At 38.3% G+C, this 20,742-nt stretch overlaps 2 protein-coding genes across 4 annotated transcripts in view; one reads left to right on the plus strand and one right to left on the minus strand.

Moving 5' to 3' along the window:
* The window catches only part of MIS18BP1 (MIS18 binding protein 1), a 78,754-nt gene extending 74,827 nt beyond the window's left edge, over positions 1-3,927 (plus strand). For all 3 annotated transcript variants that reach the window (XM_079767244.1, XM_079767243.1, XM_079767245.1), the window contains one exon: positions 54-3,927. In XM_079767244.1, coding sequence (XP_079623370.1) covers positions 54-151 — 98 coding nt within the window. In that variant the 3' untranslated portion in view covers positions 152-3,927. The remainder of the gene's footprint in view (positions 1-53) is intronic.
* Positions 3,928-5,840: 1,913 nt separating this feature from the next.
* The window catches only part of FANCM (FA complementation group M), an 82,147-nt gene continuing 67,245 nt past the window's right edge, over positions 5,841-20,742 (minus strand). The window contains exons 17-22 of the mRNA XM_079776012.1: positions 19,831-19,987; positions 16,581-16,687; positions 13,939-14,505; positions 9,650-10,025; positions 7,736-8,024; positions 5,841-7,255 (exon numbers count right to left, since the gene is read on the minus strand). Coding sequence (XP_079632138.1) covers positions 7,117-7,255; positions 7,736-8,024; positions 9,650-10,025; positions 13,939-14,505; positions 16,581-16,687; positions 19,831-19,987 — 1,635 coding nt within the window. The 3' untranslated portion in view covers positions 5,841-7,116. The remainder of the gene's footprint in view (positions 7,256-7,735; positions 8,025-9,649; positions 10,026-13,938; positions 14,506-16,580; positions 16,688-19,830; positions 19,988-20,742) is intronic.

Raw genomic sequence — 20,742 nt, forward strand, 5'->3', positions numbered from 1 at the left:
TATTGAAATTACTTTTAGAAATGTATTCATCATTTTTATTAAACTCTTCTTAGGAGAAAGCTCTACTATTGGAAAACTTTTCACTGATGCTATGGAGTCTTTGGATGAAGAAGAGAAAGATTATTATTTTTCAAGTTCTGATTCTGCATAGTAAAAGTGAGAAAATATTTCCAGTATTTTTATCAAGAAGCAGACAGTTATGCATACCTTCATTTGCAACACATATATTTTCTTTATAAGTAGCTTCTTTTGAAATTGTGGGCTCCTTGTCAAAGATTCTATTGTTTGTATTCAAAGTTAAAGATCCTTCTATAGCAAATTCCTCATTGCTACAGCTTACTAAAAATATAAGGAAAATTGTTTTTGCTTGCTATATAAATAGTCTCTCATAAGCATCTAAGTCTGTTTAAGAAAATCATGATCCAAACTGAATTTTTAAAATCTTTCAAGAAAATGTTGCTACCCTTAAAGGTGGAGGTTGAGGGGAATAAAGGATAGATTGTACTGGTAGCTACTGAATTCATGAACACTTGAAGTTAGCATTTTTCAACACTTGGTATGTAAGCCAAAGTTGATATGATGTTGAAATTACTTGTTGAAACTATTTGTTATGCTTTCTTTTCACCCAATTGTTTTTCTTAAAACTTATTATTGGCATATCTATGAACCTATGTAAATTTTAATTTATTGCTTTTTCAGTATTTCATTAGGAAGAGTCAGAGAACAGATTTTGTTGCGTCCTTAAGCCTTATTTACATATTTAGGCACAGCACATGTAAATATTAAAAAGACTGGAATAGACAAACATTCAAGTAATAATAGGTCTACCATTATAAGGAGTTATTATGTTGTAGTAAACATTGTTTTCAAAAAAAAAACTCTAGCTTATTCTGCCATTATGTTTTAAAATTTGACATAGAATATTCCCCTCTGGTTTACAGTACATGTTCACCTACCCTTCTCTGCATAATTGTTCAAATAAAATTAGTTTGCTTTTATAATATTTGTGTTTTGGTTGTTTTTTAACCCAGAACTCTTAGTAAAAGATACATTTTCTTGTGTCTTACAAACTTAGTCAATGTTAATCAGCAGTTATATAATATAGGATTTATAGAAACACAAGATTTAAAAAGAACAGTTCAGTTAGATTGATCATTTTCCTTTAAACTTCCTTGCTTGTTTCTACCACAAAGACTTGACAGATAGATGTAGGATGGAACAAACAAAGGTTATTTTAGAGTGGCTCTAAAAAATAAGAGTTGTAGAACTTAAGTTGCCAATATTTAATATAATGCCATGCTGCTTGATGTTAACAGAAGGTGTTTTAGGAGTTAGAAGCTCCTTAAATTGCTTAATGGGAAACAAAAAGATAATTTTGAAATAGTATAGACTGATATAAACTAAAGTATGACCCCCCCCCCACCACCACCATATTCACTGTGTCCTATCAGAACAGCTGTGTCCTTCCCAGTCTATTCTATTGTAGCCCACCTGCCAAGTTCCAAGTTAGCCCCATTTCTTTCCATCAGGCCATAAAATAAGCTAGTAGGGTTTAAGGTAACCTCCAAATAAAACTTAAAAGTGGAAAGAAAGACTTTAAGGACTCAAAGAAAAATAAAAAGATGGACAGATAATCAATAGGATTGATAGTTAAGTGCTATCAATGAGAGCTATTGCAGCTTAACTCTGAATAGAGCTCTCTATACAGCAAGCATCTATATAATAAGTGCCTAATATGCTAAGTGTCCGGTCATCCGTTCAACCAATCAAAGTATAATATGCTAATGATAGGCTTAGGCCGCTCAACCTCTCGCTATGACGTGCACTGACCACCAGAGGGCAGTCGACCAATCGCTATGATGTGCACTGACCACCAGGGGGCAGACGCTCAACACAGGAGCTGCCTCCTAGTGGTCAGTGCGCTCCTACGGGGGAGCGCTGCTCAGCCAGAAGCTAGGCTCACTGCTGGCACAGCGACGGCGGTGGGAGCCTCTCCTGCCTCTGAATCAGTCAGACATCCCCCAAGGGCTCCTGGACTGCTAGAGGGCGCAGGCCAGGCTGAAGTGAGGGAAACCCCCCTCCCCCCCGCACAAGTACATGAATTTTGTGCTCTAGTAAATAAAATCGTCTAGTTCTGTCCCTCACACCATGTTAATTTATGAAATATTTTGCCTGCCGGGTGGACAGAATCTGGGTACATTAGTGTCTGTGTGGGAGGTGCTGCCAGGTGTGGTAAGCCTAGGTCAATGTAGGTTGTTGAAGAACTGCACGCTTCCCGAACCACAAGGTGTCCCAGCCACCTGCACTGCTGACACTGCATCAGGAGCAGAAGAGCGAAACAAACCGAAACCAGAAAGTGACCCCCTTTCCTCCTCCTACTGACAAAACTGAAAGGTGCTCACTACAGGGAGAAATGCTCAAAGTCTAGACCATTATACCAAACAAAGATACTGAAGGTAAATTGAACCCGAGAGATAACAGATTGATAACTGCTATCAGCCAATAACTTAGAACTTACGTTCTCGCTGGCTTTAACAAACAACAGAAATATGAGATCAGTTGCTTTTAGAAGAACTGAGAATTTACAGTATCCCAAAGGAGCTAAATTCACAATTATAGTAGGTTTTTAGCAGAAGAGAACTTAGAGTATATAGTTTCTGTGATCTGGCTCTAGATTTCCCTAAGTCACTTGTTTGTGGGCCTCACTTTTATCTTCTGATAAGAAAGCAATTTGAATTAGATAAGCTCTGAAGTTCCTGCCAAGTCTAAGGTAAGAAAAGCGCTCTTCTATGAGGGACCAAAAACCCAACAATGTAACAAGAAAGAGGCAACCACAGAATAAAAGGCTGTAAATAGGGGGAAATGTCCACAATTAAAGGCTGATTTAGCACTAGACTGACTAGACCAGTGGTTCCCAACCTTTTTTTGGCCATGCCCCACCTAAGCATCTCTAAAATCCTGATGCCCGCCCCACCCCCATGACATAATTATTCAAAAAGTGAACTGCTATTCACATGGAGGAAGCCTAAAAGGCCATTAATTTGGTCTAAACAAGCTTCCAAAGAACATGGCATCCATGAAAGAGAAAAATAAAAGAATGAAAGGACAGTTGAAGTACTGAGGAAGAAATCACTAAAATTGTTTTAAAAAATAATATGAAGTGATATGAAAAAATAGCAAATAAAATTTCAAAACAATAGAGAACTGAATGCATAAATATGCCACAGTATATATTTATATCCTGTATATGAGGCCCCTAGAACCATAAGGACTGCAAAAAATTCAGTTAATAACTTATTCTTGGAGAACCAAGATGGCGGCATAGGCAAATGCCTGTACTCGCTGCCTCCCACAACCACATCAAAATTACAACTAAAATACAGAACAACCATCATCCAGAACCACCAGAAAGATGGCTATTATTTAACCTACAACTAGAGAAGGAAAACACACTGAGACTGGTAGGAGGTGTGGAATGAGCTGGTCCAACACCCATGTGTGCTGATTTTTAATCAGGAGGGAGATCGCCTCTGCGGAGGCTGCCCGGAGGAACAAGGAGTCCCAGCCCCACACCAGACCCCCAGCCCAGGGTCCCAAAGCTGGGGAAAGAAGTTCCTAAGGGCAGTAAGAACTAGGACTGTAAAAACCAGTGCGGATTGGGGCTCAGTGACCCACAGGCTGCTGGAGACCCAGCTGCTCCTCTTAAAAGGCCAACACCACGAACTGAATTTACAAGCTCCCACTGCCTCTGAGCTCCAATGCCGGGTGATGCTCTAGGGGACCCAGACACATACGAGGAGAACTGGACTGTCTGGCATCGGGGCAGGAACTCGGGGGCAGCTTTCTTCCAGAGGGAGGTGCTCTCAGCGGTCATTGTTCCCGTGCTGGGACCTCCTGGGATGCAGGGCTGGCTGCCAGCCTTTTCTGTTTGCTCCACCCTGGTGATTCCGAGACCCCGCCCCACCCAATTTACAACCCCACCCAAGCTGTGCACAGCGGCTTTTCATATAAATGGCCTGTCATTTCTCAGGCTAAAAACCTGTCAAACAAAGATGCAGCTGGGTCAGGGAGCCCCAAACCTATAAATAAAAGGACTAAGACCTGGAACCAGCACCAGCCTGCCTTGCTTCACAGCTGGGCCTCATCTGGGCACTCCCAAACCTGATACAAAGAGGAGGAATCTGCAGATCTCTCTGTAGCTTCTGCTGGGTGGCCTCAGGCAGTGGCTGAGTTTGCACCTCCCTGGAGACCCAAGAGCTAGTGTACCTAGTGGTCAGTTTCAGACCATTACAGCTCTTCACATCCATAAGCGACACACTCAAGGGGCAGACTAAGTGAGCACCAAAGCCCCATTGAAGCAAGTCCTGCTCCATAAGTGTGTCTCCTGCACAGCAGCTCTCCCACTGTAGTTGCAGCTGGTCTCCACAGCCAATTGGCCTGGAGGTCAATTCCTCCCAGTGAAACCAACAACAATCAAGGCTCAACTACAACAAGACTGTGCACACAGCCCACAAAGGGGTGCACCAAGAGTGTCCATCTCAGGTGATTGAGGAGGCTGAGCCACTGGGCCCTATAGGATACCTACTACACAAGGCCACTCTATCAATTCAAGGAGATTTAGAAGCTCTACCCAACACAGGGAAACAGCCAAAATGTGGAGACTAAGAAACATGTCAGAAATGGAAGAAAGCAAACTACTGGATATAGAGTTCAAAACCAGTTATAAGGTTACTCAAGAATCTTCTAGAAACCTCTAAGGGACTTAGTGAAACTTTCAAGGATCTTAGTGAGAATGCCAAAAAAATGGAAAAGGACCAGTCAGAAATTAAGCATACCAGTTCTCTGACTGAAATAAAAAATAATATACAGGGATTCAACAGTAGACTAGAGGATCCCGAGAGTCAAATCAATGATTTGAAATATGAGGAAGCAAAAAACACCCAACCAGAAGAGCAAAAAGAAAAAAGAATTAAAAAATATGAAGATAGTGTAAGGAGCCTCTGGGACAACTTCAAGAATACCAACATCCAAATTATGGGGGTGCCAGAAGAAGAGAGAGTAAGATACTGAAAACCTATTTGAAGAAATAATGACAGAAAACTTCCCCCAACTGGTGAAAGAAATAGACTTATAAGTCCAGGAAGCACAGAGAATCCCAAATAAGAGGAATCCAAAGAGGACCACACCAAGACACATCATAATTAAAACGCCAAGGGCTAAAGACAAGGAGAGAATATTAAAAGCAGCAAGAGAAAAACAGTTAGTTACCTACAAGGGAGTACCCATATGACTGTCAGCTGATTTCTCAACAGAAACTGCAGGCCAGAACGGAGTGGCAAGAAATACTCAAAGTGATGAATAGCAAGAACCTACAACCAAGATTACCTAGCAAAGCTATCATTTAGAATTGAAAAGTCAGATAAAGAGCTTCACCAACAAGAAAAACCTAAAGGAAGGAGTTCATCACCACCAAACCAGTATTATATGAAACTAGAGGCCCAGTGCATGATTCAATCATGCACCTGGTGCACCAGCGGGCTGGCTGTCCGCGGGTGCCCCAGGCCTTCCGAAAGCCTCCAGCGCTGCGGAGGCTTTTGAAAGGCCTTGCGCCGGAGCAGACAGCCGGCCGGGTCCCCCGCTTTGGCCTTTGATCGCGGGGGACCCGGCCGGCTGTCCGCCGGTGCCCCAGGCCTTCCGAAAGCCGCCGGCGCAGCCATGACACAGACGCTGAGCCCAATCAGCTACCCCGGCCACCCTGAGTCCCGCCCCCTGCGCCTCCTGCTGGCCCAATCGTGGGCGTAGCGGAGTGATGGTAATTTACATATTACCATTTTATTATGTAGGATGCTGAAGGGTATTCTCTAAGAAGAGGAAGAAGAAGAAAAAGGTAAAGATTAAAATTATGAACAACAAAGTGACAACAAATACATTATCAACAAGTGATTCTAAAAAATCAAAAGAATAAAAAAATCTGATGAACAGAATAAACTGAGGAATGGAATAGAATCAGGAGCATGGGAAAGGAACAGACTGACTATTCTCAGAGGGAAGGGGCTGTAGGGGGTGCAGAAAGGGATTAGACAAAGATCTTACATGCATGTATGCATTACCTATGGACATAGACAATAGGGTGGCGGGGGCCTGGGGCAGGGTGGGAACGGAGCGGAGGGGAGCTATGGAGGGAAAAAAGAGGAACATCTGTAATATCCCTCTTTTATTAATAAAGATTAATTTTAAATATGAGAATGTTAGAGGAAAAAAACCCAAAAACTAATTCTCAAATTGTCCCCCTTAAAAATCAAATCGCCCCCTGTGGGGCGTGTGCCCCACGTTGGGGACCACTGGACTAGACAGAAGGGCCTCAGCTGTTGCAGGTAAAAATATGGAATCATCTTAAAACATGAACAGCATCATAAAAACAAGAATGGGTCACAGCGAAAGTCCACATTCAGTAGCTCATCTATGAGAAATTTTCCAAGTTCAAGCCAATATATCACTTCTTTGAATATGATATTTCAACAACAACCAAACAAGTAGAGTTGGTTAGAGTTTATACTAATAGGATTTGACTACTTGATTGGATCACCTTTGGTGAGGTAAACATACTCATTTATACTTTCTAATTTCCTAGTTACTGGGGCACTTATCTCATAATACACCCACATCTGATTCAATATGTATGTAGACTCAGGACATTTAAAATATTCTAGATATTATAGGAAAAATTGTTTATGACCATTAAGTTGGCAGCAGGCAGATGCATCAACCTATTATGCTAACAAATGATGATAGTACAAAAATCTTTGGAAAAATTTCAAAATATATCTCGAACTCTAGCTTTTACTTTTTTTTCCAGCTTTTACTTTCTTAATTACACCTTCAATAACCTTTTATTATTCAATAAACAGTTTTATAGTCCAGTTAATCAAATTATTATACATATTTTTTAAAATATATAACATATAAATAAAAATATACACAATATAAAATAATAGAAATGGATATGTTCTCTAATTTACATATTTTAAACTGTTAATCCCAAACCACAGCAATGATTATTAGAGTGCATTTAGTGTTGTGAGAGTTCTTTGATAACGGCACCTTTGAGCGGTCTGGTCATATATCAGATTTCAATCTACTTTGGTTAAGACCATTTGGTATCATTTGCACATCAAATACATAGTGAATATACCGATAGATCTCCTCAGCCTTTTGATGAGTTACTTGTGCATACATGGAGATTTCTTGAGGTGAGCTGAAAAATAAATTAGACCAAGAAAAACATTACATGGCTGTTCTGTCTGTGGAGTAGCCCCTCTCTCCCTGCTTCACTAATAAACTTTCACTTTAAACTCTAAAAAAAAATTACACTAGAACTTTTGACTTATAAAGTTTATTATATTGCTTAAAGAACACCAAACATAAAAGCCTTTAAGAAAATCATCTCTTCCTAGAAGTGCTAGATTGCAACATCCCATGTAAATGCTCTCTGTCTAGTTTCCTATAGAGCTCTAAACTCTTCAAAGACACTGTCTGTCCCCACTCCTCCCCCCGCCCCCAATTAATGGTCTCAGCTTCACGCAGTGACTTACATGTTGACAAGAAAAAAGTCTCTACTGAATGAAATACTCTAACAGACTAGCCTATACCTTTTAAAAAATGTATTAAAATTTCCATGAAACGCTTCTAAGAATCATTTAAATGTAACCATTTAAAAATATTAAAACAGACATACCTGTCGGTCATCTTTTTAACAGAAGAAAACTGGTGACACATGTTTAATGCAGTTATATAACTTACATTGGGAATACTTAGATAAAATTGAAGTGCTTCACATTTATTACTGTTCACTGTTGGAACTTGAATACCAACATTCTTTCTTTGCTCCACTAAAGACAGTTCCTTTAGCAAATCTGCAGTTTCTTCTTGGCAGGAACTGAAAAGAATTCGAATTCCAGCACCTATTAAGGTAGTCAGTAGGTTGTCATAGCTCTTTGTTCTCTTAAAAATCCTGGATGTGTCTCCTAAATATTTCATGTTTAGGAAAATGCAAACATTAGTAACTTACATTAACTAGAATCAGAATACTATATATTAAAATCCCAAGATCTACACCATTAAAAAAAACTAGTGCCACATTATTTATGATACTGAGAAACCCTACAGCTAAAGATTTAAAGGTTCTGAGATAAAATATGGAAACCTGTCTTTATGAGTGTCTTGAATTGGAATCAACATAGAAAGGTATGTAGGCAGGGAAGAGCTTATATTCGTAGATAATTCATTCCTAAAGCCAAGACCACATTACTTGACTCTAATAAAATTTTTCATAATGCTACTAGCACTGATGAACTCAGAGTTTAACTGATACAAAATTATCTTATGTATTTATTCCAAGAGTAACTCAATACTTCACACACCCATTTTAATGTTATCTTTAACTCCTGCCGATTAATTTACTCCCCTAACTTTCTCATTTATTTTCTTTCCACATTTTACCTATATTCTCTTTTGGGCATTCTTTATATGCCAAAAAAAGGTACTTTTCCATAACTTTTGATGTATTACTTTCCAACATACTAAAAAATATGTTGGTAAAGATGAAATTACTGAATTTTAGAAGTAAAAGGACCCAAGAGATCACCTAACCTAAAGCCCTCGATTGTCAAACTAAAAAAGAAAAAAAAAAGTTACTGAAAGATACAGTTATTTGTCCAAGATTACGTGGTTCACCAGTGAAAGCATGGGGATAAAAAGATACATTGTTCTATTACCAAACCAATCTATAATAATAAAAGTGTAATATGCTAATTAGACCAGACGTCCTTCTGGACAACCTTCCGGATGAAGCCAGGGCTGCGAGGGAAGCCTGGGTCCCAGGTGCCAGAGGGAAGCCGGTGCCAGCAGCCGGGGGAAGGAAGGCCTACTCTTGCATGAATTTCGTGCTTTGGGCCTCTAGTGTTTACATAAACTACATTTTTTCCTTTTAATGACTGTACAATCTTGAATAGTCGTTTTCACTTACATGATTTCACTTAATCCTCATAACATCACAAGTATATTAACTCCTCAGAGGGAATGATTTTTCAATGCAACATCAGAACTCAGTGCATTTTCTGATTCCATATCCCATGATCCTTTCACTATTCTCAGTGACTCCCGTAGTAATTCCCCAAATGAAGCTCCAATTCTGCATTTCCAAATCCATCCTCGGCATCCATTTCAGTGACCTATTGAGAACTCAATCTTGTCCCTCAAATCTGCTTCTCATGTTTATAATATCAATAAACAGCACCACTACCTAACTGTCCAGTAACCAAGAAATTAGTCAATTTAAGAGTCATCCCACCAACTCCTGTTAATCCTGCTTCCCAAACCTCCTGAATCCTTTTTCTCCACCACAGCTTTATTTAAGGCCCTCATTTTTTCTGGGGCAACTGAAAAAGACTTATGCTTGGTTCACTTGCTTTCAATTTATCACCCTTCAATTCATAAGCTGCATTTAAACATAATGACTACTGAAAAACATTATGTAAATATGAAATGAGTCAGGTATTGTAAGAGCTTTCCACATCCTGACAATAGAAGATTGAACTAATTAAGTCAAGTTCCCTTACAGATTTATAAACAAACATTTAAAAATACAAACCTGTTTTTTCTCTGTCCTTTTCCACAATCACACATATTCTTTCAAACATGCTCTGTAGGTACTGGATCTGGTCAATGAACTTGTTTTTATTAATACTGTTTAGCATCTCAGATTGATACCTCCTTTCCACCACCATGCGGTTACTCACAATGTAATCACAACCATTAAGAGGACAAACCTCTACTTGAAAGCCATGAACTGCTCGTAGGGAAGAAATTATTTCTGAACCAGAAGTGATTTCACGGCTGTCTACAAGAATACAAGGTCTCTGGCCTTCCTGTGGGAGTCTAAAAGAGGCATGTGTGCCAGCCAAACATGGTCTTGAATTGGAGCTGTAAGTTACTGAAGTTCTAGAATCTTCCAGAGAACTACCAACCTGAAAATGTAGAAAACAACGATCACAAACAGGTTAAATATATGTTAGTGCCGTAAGCCTGAAGTTGATTTTCTTTACTGACACGCTTTTTTCTTCAACATGACCAAACTAACTATACAGATGAAGAACCAAGCTGCCACTTCACGGAAGCCTAGTAGGACGATGACAATTTTAAAAAAGGGGGGTGGCGGGGGGGGGGGGTGGTATTGATGAGAATGTGAAAAAATTGGAACATACATTGCTGGTGGGAATGTAAAATGGTATAGCCTCCAAAAGTTAAACACAGAATTACCATATGACCCAGTAATTCCACTCCTTGGTGGAAATAATTTCCAAAAGTAGTCAAAACAGATTCATATACTTGTATACCAATGTTCATTAATTTTGGAAAATTCTCAGCCACTGCCTCTTCAAATATCTCTCTTACCCTGTTTGCTCTTAATTCCAATTACATGTATGTTAGCCTATTGATACAGTCCCACAGGTTTTGGATACTCCATTTGTTTTTTCACTCTGTTTCAGCTTGGGTAATTTCTATTGTCCTTGCTTTAAATTTGTTGGTCGTTTTTATGGCTATATTGAGTCTACTGATGGGCCATTGAAGACAACCTTCATCTCTTTTACCATGTTTTCCATTTCTAGCATTTCTACTTTATTGTTCTTTATATTTTTCATTTCTCAGATGATATTTCCTATCCATGCATCTTTGCTTAACTTTTCCTTTATAGCCTTTAACACATAAATCCTGGCTATTTTAAATTCCCTGTCTGATTCTGATAGGTCATATCGGGGGTTCTTAAGAATGTGTTTTTTTCTTCCTCTTACGTACTTTGTAACTTTTGGTTGAAATCCAAACATCTTGTGTAGAACAGCAGTAATTGAGCAAATGGTATTTAGAAACAGGTATACCTTTCTTTTGCTAGGCCTTAGTGTGTGGGGTTGAGTAAATCTAGTCAAACATTTCGTTGGGTTTGAATTTTCTTCTTGCTATGATGACTCTAGGTACAACCAGAGGCTTTAAACTTGGTAGTGCTACTTTGTAATTAGGGTGGGCGTGAGTTGCCAGATAATTTTTCTAAATGTTCTTTCAGCTTTAGGTCTTCTCTGTGAGCCTGGGCCTCAGAAAGCTTCTCTTCCCATACTGTCAGTCCAGTCAGCAGATTGCTTTTATTGGTTACTTAGTGCTTGCTAGCCTAGTTGGGGGGAGCACTAGGAGCATCTTGTTGGGGCCGGAAGTGGGGAGGGGAGTGGGGGGTATTTATATTGTCCTGGTTCAGCCTGTCTTGAGCAGGACTTGTATCCCAGTCTCAGAGGTGGAACCTTCTCAGTGATCATGCCCTGCCTCCTAGGGACTGGAGATCCCTAATGTTCTAGGGTCAGTGGTCGGCAAACTCATTAGTCCACAGAGCCAAATATCAACAGTACAATTGAAATTTCTTTTGAGAGCCAAATTTTTTAAATTTAAACTTCTTCTAACGCCACTTCTTCAAAATAGACTCGCCCAGGCTGTGGTATCTTGTGGAAGAGCCACACTCAAGGGGCCAAAGAGCCGCATGTGGCTCGCGAGCCACAGTTTGCCGACCACGGTTCTAGGCCCAAGATGTTTTCCTGACACTTTCTCAGCTATAGAATTTTTTTGTTGTTGTGTCCTTCCTCCATCTGCAAAGGGTCTTTGCCTAAGCCCTAAAGGCTATAGGGTTTGCTGCTCTATCCCTAATGGCTTAAAGCTTAAAGCTTTTTGTTCCATAGGGGAGAAGGAACAATGAGTTTTGGTGCCTCTTCCATAGAACTGCTGATCACTTCTGCAGCAGGAAAAAGGCTTTCTCTAATTCTCAATCTTTCCTGTGAACAACTGGTGAGTCTGTGAAGAAGAGTGCATGAGTGGTTGCAAATTCCCCTTATGTCTGCAGCTTCCAGGGATTCTAAACTCTCATGCTAGTTCACTGCCTTTTGCAGTTAAGTTTTAGCTAAATTCTTCCCAGATTGTATAGTGCCCAGTGACTCTCCCGTCTCATCAAGTCTCTCATTGAAAGCACTTGTCTCTCCTTAGATATCAGACTAATTGGTTGTCCTGCAACCCCAACTCCAATAAAAATAAACCTCTGATATTGTAGATTATCTGGATTTTTTAATGGTTATTGTTACACGGAAGAGAACAATGCTCTTTCCAGCTTCCTACCTCCTAAGCTAAATATGGAAGTCCTAATCACTCAGAAATAATCTTTAAAATACATTCAATTTCAAAACACAAAAAAAGAATAAATGTAATGAAGGAAGAAATGGCCACTAAAAACAAAAATACTAGAAATATGTACTTATCTTGGAGTAGAAAATGGCTTTCAAAACATGACAATGAAGTCAGAAACTATAAAGAAAATAATGGCAACTGTATAAAAAAGTACCTCTTCCTATGGCAAAACTACTACTACAAACAAAAGAAAAAGGTAAATGACAGACAAGAAATGCTGTTTGCAATATACTATACATGACAAAGTAAAGGTTAAATTTCAAATAACTAACAGTTTTTGACAGACATTTAGTCTATGTTCTATCTTCTCAAATTTACCTCAAATTCTTTCCCCTTCTGCCCTAACCGGTTTGGCTCAGTGGATAGAGCGTCGGCCTGCGGACTCAAGGGTCCCAGGTTCGATTCCGGTCAAGGGCATGTACCTTGGTTGCGGTCACATACCCAGAAGGGAGTGTGCAGGAGACAGCTGATCGATGTTTCTCTCTCATCTATGTTTCTAACTCTCTATCCCTCTCCCTTCCTCTCTGTAAAAAATCAATAAAATATATTTAAAAATAAAAAAATTCTTTCCCCTTCTAATTTCAAGTATAAAGAATCATATTTCCTAGAATTGTAGTACTAGATATGGAAGAAAATTTAAAACCCATTCCTGTTAAAATCTGTGTATCTTTTCCACAATCCTCACAGTATTACTAGCCTACGTCTGTTTTTCAGTTAGAGCATGCCACAGTAGAAATGTGGATAGTGCTTACTGGGCTTCAAAGTACTGTGCATGTATTACCTACTGTGACCCTTGGGATTGCTATCTTTATACTATAGCTGAGGAAACTGAGGCTCAGAGAAATTGATCTCCAATCTATTATAAAATGTAATCTAGTTACCTTTATCCTAATTATACCTTTGAGAAATAACTTTGGGCAATAAAAGCCTGAGAACAATTTAAAACTGGCCAATTTGAGAGTCGTTGTGTGGACATTGTAGCATATTGGTAAGGCAGAATGGACTGAAATACCTGGAATAAAAGAGAAATAGAAGTCTAGGTCTAGGTCTCACTCCTAAATGACAATTAAGGAAATAAATCAATATTTACAGTTAGGGAATTCCTAGTACTATGACTTTAATCCCTATTTTAGTAAAACTACTTAACTATAAACTCTTAAAAACTAAAAATGGTGTTAGGGATTATTTAAGTAATAGCAAGATAGGGGAAGCTGGAAACTGGACTCCTCAGCCATTCTGGAAGGAAGGAAATTAGGTGGTGCCCCTAAACTCTTCTCCCCCATAAAGAGATGAGTTACATACCTGAAACCTTAAGGGGGGGGAAGAAAAGTTAATCAGGGTGGTAGGCCTAGTTCTGAGCACGTAATTTCTATTAATTTTACCTTGCAGAAAGCTCATTTTTCTACAGCCTTTTAATGGAATTAGGAAGTTTCCTTACAGTGTTATTAAGAAAACTATTACCATATTTTAAAATTTATAACCTAAGCACCCATATCTGAATTATCCATAAAATTTAATGTGCTATTTTCTTATTTGAAGAATTTCAACATTAGCTAATTTTTCTTTGACCTAGTTATTTAACACAAAACACACAAGAAAGGAAAACAAAATAAAAACAACTTGTGGTAAACATATGAAGGCTTTTTCCTCTATTTTGGTCCATACCTTCAACTGAATTGGAAAATTTCTACAGTCCTTCTGTGAATCAGCAGCAGTGAATGATGGTGAGAAGGATTCAATTTTATTTCGGCTCTGAGGTTTGGAGTCCGAGACATCAGAAGCCATATCTTTTAAATCAAGTAGTGTCTGTTGTCTCTGCTTTGGCAATTGATTAACAATTGGATTAGAATGGTCCATGGACTGCAAGGAAGACCCAGAATGCACTAAATTCAAACAATGGTCCTGTTTGCTCTTTTTAAAAGTGCTTGGGTTAATCACAATATTGGATTCTGTTTTATCATTTACGTTGTTTTCCTCCTCACTTGAATCATCCGGTAAAATAATTCTGGATAATTTCTTTTTTGAACGTGCACAATTCTGTCCCATCTTCATTTGTTTTAGCTTTACTGCACGTCGGGTTTTATATTTTTTACTCCCATTTGCAAAGCAATCTTCAGTTATTAAATTAAAATCAACAGACACTTCTTCACTTGATTGACTTTTGCAAGACTCCTCCTCCTCTTCATTAACACAAAAACTGTCTTCTAAATAGGTTTCATCTTGCTCAGGAATCTACAATAAAAATACAAATAAGAAATTACATGCCCTAGGGTTTGGCTCAGTGAATAAAGCGTCAGCCTGCAGACTAAAGGGTCCCAGGTTCGATTCGGGCCAAGGGCACATGCCCGGGTTGCGGGCTCGATCTCCCCACCCCCAGTAGGGGGTATGCAGGAGGCAGCCAATCAATGATTCTCTCCCATCATTGATGTTTCTATCTCTCTCTCTCCCTTCCTCTCTGAAATCAATGGGGGAAAAATTACAAATTTCTTTCATAAAATCAGCCTGTAGTTAACATATTCTTTTAAGTACACGAGATCTTTATCAATATTTATTTCACTTTATTAATTCAGTCATTTGTTCAACTAACATATACTGAGTATAGTCTTTATGGAAGCAAGTGGGGACTTTGGATATAAAAAAATATATAACTCTCTTCCCTCTAGAAATTAACAGTCTAGTGCAGGTAGCCAGAAAAAATAAACAGTAATATGTAAGCAATGTGGTAAGTGCTATATAATAAACATAATGGACATGAAGAAAAATGAATGACTATATTACCCAGCTGAACATGTCAATTTATAAACAAATAAGACTAATATAAAAATGTTAACCATAAATAAAAAATAATCTATAGTTTTTAGAATTAACGTTTTTATGAAAAAAATTTTCAACATATAAGAATTAAAAATTTAGCCCAGCCGGTATGGCTCAGTGGTTGAGCATCAACCCATGAACAAGGAGGTCACAGTTCAATTTCTGGTCGGGGCACAATGCCCAGGTTTCAGGCTCCATCCCAGGTAGGGGCCATGCAGGAGGCAACCAATTAATGATTCTCTCTCATCATTGATGTTTCTCTCTCTCTCCCTCTCCCTTCCTCTCTGAAATCAAACTATACTAATAAAAGGGTAATATGCTAATTAGACTGGGTCGACTGGCCATCCTCCAGACGTCCAACTTCCTTCCAGACAAAGCCATGGTGGTGGGGGCCGAGGCAGAGAGGGCAGTTGGGGATGAGATCAGGCAGGCAGGGGAGGGCAGTTGGGGGCGACCAGGCCGGCAGGGGAGGGCAGTTGGGGGTGAGATCAGGTCTACAGGGGAGGGCAGTTGGGGGCAAGATCAGGCCGGCAGGGGAGGGCAGTTGGGGCAAGATCAGGCCTACAGGAGAGGGCAGTTGGGGGCAAGATCAGGCCGGCAGGGGAAGGCAGTTGGGGGCGAGATCAGGCCGGCATGGGAGGGCAGTTAGGGGCGATCAGGCAGGGAGGCAGAGGCAGTTAGGGGTGATCAGGCAGGCAGGCAGAGAGATTAGGGGTGATCAGGCCGGCAGGGGGACAAGGTAGGGGCAATAAGGCCGGCAGGGGGGCAAGGTAGGGGTGATCAGGCCGGCAGGCAGAGGGGTTAGGGGCAATCAGGCAGGCAGGCAGGCAAGTGGTTAGGAGCCAGTCGTCCAGATTGTGAGATCCAGGGATCAGGCCTAAACCGGCAGTCGGACATCCCCCGAGGGGTCCCAGATTGGAGAGGGTGCAGGCTGGGCTGAGGAACCTCCCTCCGTTCATGAATTTTGTGCACCAGGCCTCTAGTAAAAATATATTTTTAAAAAATTTAACTAGTTGCCCTGGCTGATGTGGCTCAGTTGGTTGAGCATCCCCCCACATACCAAAAGCTTACCAGTTCGATTCCCGGTGAGGGCACATGCCCAGGTTTTGGGTTCAATCCACAGTCAGGACACATGAGGGAGGCAACCAAAGGATGTTTCTCTCTCTCCTTCTCTCTTTAAAAAATCAATAAAAATACCTTTTAAAAAAAATTAACTAGTAGATGATGAACTTCCTTTAAACATTCTCCTAATTAGAAAATAATTTAATGGCATATGCTAATTAACTAAAAATTAAAGAAAGAATAATTTGATCAAAATAAGGATTAAAAGGGATTTTGAGAATTCATTTAGTCCACCTTCCTGACTCAGAGCAGAAATTAACCCAATTAACTCTGATAGTCTAGTTTTAGAAATAAAATGGAGGTTTCATTAATAGGAAAATATTTCAACATCATCTTCAGGAAATTCTCTACTATATCTCTGGAGTTTATACCTGTGAGAAAATGTTTATGTTGTTATGTTTCTTATGGACCATTTTGTATCGGCTGCTCATCAATGGACTGTGCACAGATTTCATGTAAATAGCTCTCATTTCAGAATCTGTGTAAAGATAATAAGAATTTTAAATAGCAAAATGATTTAAATGAAAACTAGAAAAGTACTTAACTTTGACCTATCCCAAATTCACATGTTTCAAACTTTGTAGAATTATTTTATACAAAACGTTTTTAATATATAAAAAGATGTCTAAAAACAATTATTTAAAATGCAAAGTTAGAAGTTTTGCGTTTGAAATCAGACCATCTACTTGGGTGATCACGGACAATTTATTTAAGTGCTCAACCTTAGCTATCTCTCTCCTCTGAAAATGAGGATTAGCATGGTGCCTTTTCATGAAAAAAAAAATAAGTGTATACAAAGATCTTAGGACTGTACCTGATTTATAGAAAGTATTCAGTAAAACATAAGAAATCCAGGCCAAAAATAAAACAAAAACAAAACAGTCAAAACCAATAAAGCCACAGACAATAGTATGTATGTTTCATTATTTTCAGTCAAGTTAAAACTGAAAAACACACGATTTTCTATTTATGCCTATATGTTTAAGGTTATAATCAGAAAGCAACTTAATTTTTGTTTCCCATTTCTCCTACATTTTAGGGTGATTAATTGACATCAACTATTTTGAGGGGTAACTACTTATTTGAAGACTATAGTGCTTGCTACAAGATGTATAAATTTTTCTTTGAATACTATTTCCCTTATCTTCATTACATAACTAGCTTTAACTGTTAGATATCCTCCTGACTCATGCTAAATCCCTACAAACTTAATGAGACCCTTACTTACAGTTTACTGATTAGAAGGACTCAAATCAAGGAGCTTTCAGAGATTTTTTTTTTCATGTTTCACAGATTGTTTTTAGATATACTTTTATATTTATATACTATAAAATTTATATACTGTAAAATTCATTCTCTTTAGGGTACAGTTCTAAGTCTTGACAAATGCATTGTTATGGCAACCATAATCTATTTACTGTCCCTACAGTTTTACTTTTTCCAAAATGTAAATATAAATCAAAGTATACAGTATGTAGACTTTTGAATCTGGCTTTTTTCACTAAGCATAATGTGAGATTCCTATGCTTCTCATTTTGTAAAGTTTTAGCAAAGAGTACTTAAGAAATGAAAAATGAAAAAAATGTGAATTTTGAGGTTTAAAAAGAACACTTTGAAATCCTACATATTTCAAACATACTGTGTCTAACATGGAATTTCAGATCTTCCTACTCTTCAACCCCACTGCTCCACAGGCAGTCTTCCAATGTCAGAGAGCAACAACGACATCCCTCCTGTGCTCAGGCCCACTGACTCCTCTTTTCCTCTCTAATCCAGCAGAAAATCCTGTCAGCTGTACCTATCCTGAATCCAATTTTTGTCACCCTCTCACTGCCAACACCTTGGTAGCAACCACTATCACTCCTTGATTAGATTACTGCTATAGCCTCCTAAATGGTCTCTTCTTCCACTTTTGCTCCCCTATAGGCCATTCTCAACACAGAAGGAGGAGTGATACTGCTACAAGAAGTCAAATCATGAGCTGGCTGCTCAGCACCTCTCTGATCTCTCTTCCTACTACTCCCCCTCTTCCTCATTCAGTTCTAGGAACAATGCCTTCCTTGAACATGCCAAGCACACTCCTGTCTCAGGACCTTTATACTGGTTGTTGTCTATGCATCAACATTCTCCAACCAGATTATCCTATAAACCTGCAATAGCCACTTCTGTTAATATGTATCAAGTATAATACCAAGAAACCTTATTCTGTAAATCATATCAGTATCAATGACATAGCACTGAAAACTTTGTCTTTAAGGCCTTTTTCCTTTAAAGATAAGAACTGTACTGGCAGGGTAGCTCAGTTGGTTAGAGCATAGTCCCAATTCACCAAGGTTGTGGGTTCAATCTCTGGTCAGGACACATAGAAGAAACAACCAATGAATGCATAAGTAAGTGGAACAACAAATCAATGTCTCTCTGTATCTCTCTCTAAAATCAATTTAAGCCTGGCCGGTGTTGCTCAGTGGTTGAGTGTCAACCCATGAACCAGGAGGTCACAGTTCAATTCCCAGTCAGGGCACAAGCCCAGATAGTAGGCTTAATCCCCAGTAGGGGGCATGCAGGAGGCAGCTGATCAATGATTCTCTCATCATTGATGTTTTTATCTCTTCTCCCTTCCTCTATCTAAAATCAATAAAAATATATTTAAAATATATTAATTAATTAGATAAAATCAATTTTAAAAAGTGATTAATAAAATAAAGGCATGAAACTTGGGAATTATATCATGAATTGCAAGAGCAGAATAAGTGGCAAGAGATCTGTAGAAGATCAAAACACTGTCTTAAATTATATCATGAATTGCAAGAGCAGAATAAGTGTCAAGAGATCTGTAGAAGATCAAAACACTGAAAAGCCCAACAGAATCTTTCTCATTTCAGTTATAGCCCATCTGAATCTTCTTCTTCTTTTTTTTTTCCCCATCTTCTTTTAATGTACTGTGTATAAGATCTGCTTCAGCACTGTTTGGAGAGAGTATTTACTAAAAGTACATCTCCCCTCCTTGGCAAATTTAACAAAGTGAGCTTTGTGCCTCAGCTGATTTGCACAATCCATATTGCTAACCTCTTCATCTCCTCTGGAGTTTGATGAAGTATCACCTTCTCAATGAGGTCTACCCTCCATACCTTATATAAAATTACAGCTTGTCCAGTATTAATCCTCCAAACCCCTGCAAATCCTCAACTTCATTTTTTCATTTCTCTATAAATTTTTCATCTTATAATATACTAAATAATTTAGTTATTATGTGTACTGTTTGTCTCCTTCCATTCAAACGTTAAAAGGCAGAGATTTCTGTCCATTTTGTTCACTGATATAGCTTCCTCAAGAATGTTATATAGTACTAGACACAATAGGAACTACATACTTGTTATATAAACATCTGACACTGGGTCAGCCAGGTTGCTCTGGAGATAAATAATCAAATTAGGAAAAGCCTATAAATAACCAAATCTAAAATAAAGCAAATATTATAGAATTTGAATGAAAATGACCAAATATTTCAGTCATACCAAATTTAATTCCCTTTAAAGTCAAGATTATTTGAAAAGTAATAAATATTTAACTACAACTACATTAAAAGCATTGAAAATTAAAAGAAAAAGAAGCAACATTTACCATTTATGGCCTGAGAAAGTTGAGTCTCATCATTTAAGAAGTCAAGTAATGAGGAATCTTTTTCATTTTCAGAATCATCATTTTCATCTGATGAAACACATTCTGCATCTTCTTGGGAAAGTTCTGCTTGATCATCTAAAAACTTCCTAGCTACAAGCTAAGACAAATTAGAAAACAAGATGATACTGATGAGAAAATCATTTACTTTCCTTAAATAATTGGAAATACTTCTGGAAAATTAATTTCTTCCCAATGCTTTTTAAGACAAAAAATAAAAATAGAAAACTAGAAGAAGACTTGATAAAGTAGCATAGCTATTTAAATTTCTCCTGATAATTCTTATAAGTAAAATAAGTACAAGTCAGCATTTCAGCTTATTGAATGTTTTTCTTTTATTAATAAGCATAAAGTTCCCCAACGGGTCTTACAGTTATTTTAATTTTGCCACAAAAGGACTGATCAGAAAAAAAAGGTGCTAAGAATTATTTTCCAAGGATTTAAATATTGGATAGAGATAAGAAAAACAATATATGTGATTGTTTAGCACGTTATCCCAATATGCCAAGATTGCAGGTTTGACCCCAGTCAGGGCATATACAAGAGTCAACCAACGAGTGCATAAATAAGTGGAAAAACAAATCAATGTTTCTCTTCCTCTCTCACTCAAAATCAATAAATAAAATAAAATTTAAAAAAAAAACAGCAAGTACTCTAAAACTCAAAGTTCTGTCTCAGATTTTCTTCAATTTGATTCTTAAATTTTCAACATACTAGTTTCTTCATTTAGTCACTCAACTCAACATTGCAAGATAGTTTCAAAACACAAAAATACTTTAATTGGAATTGAGATTTTAATTCAAATTAAAAAAGTAAAAGCAGAGTAAAAATATTTTTTTACTTTGGGATTTCTTT

Source organism: Cnephaeus nilssonii (genome assembly GCF_951640355.1).
Source record: "Cnephaeus nilssonii genome assembly, chromosome: 1".
NCBI lineage: Eukaryota > Metazoa > Chordata > Mammalia > Chiroptera > Vespertilionidae > Cnephaeus > Cnephaeus nilssonii.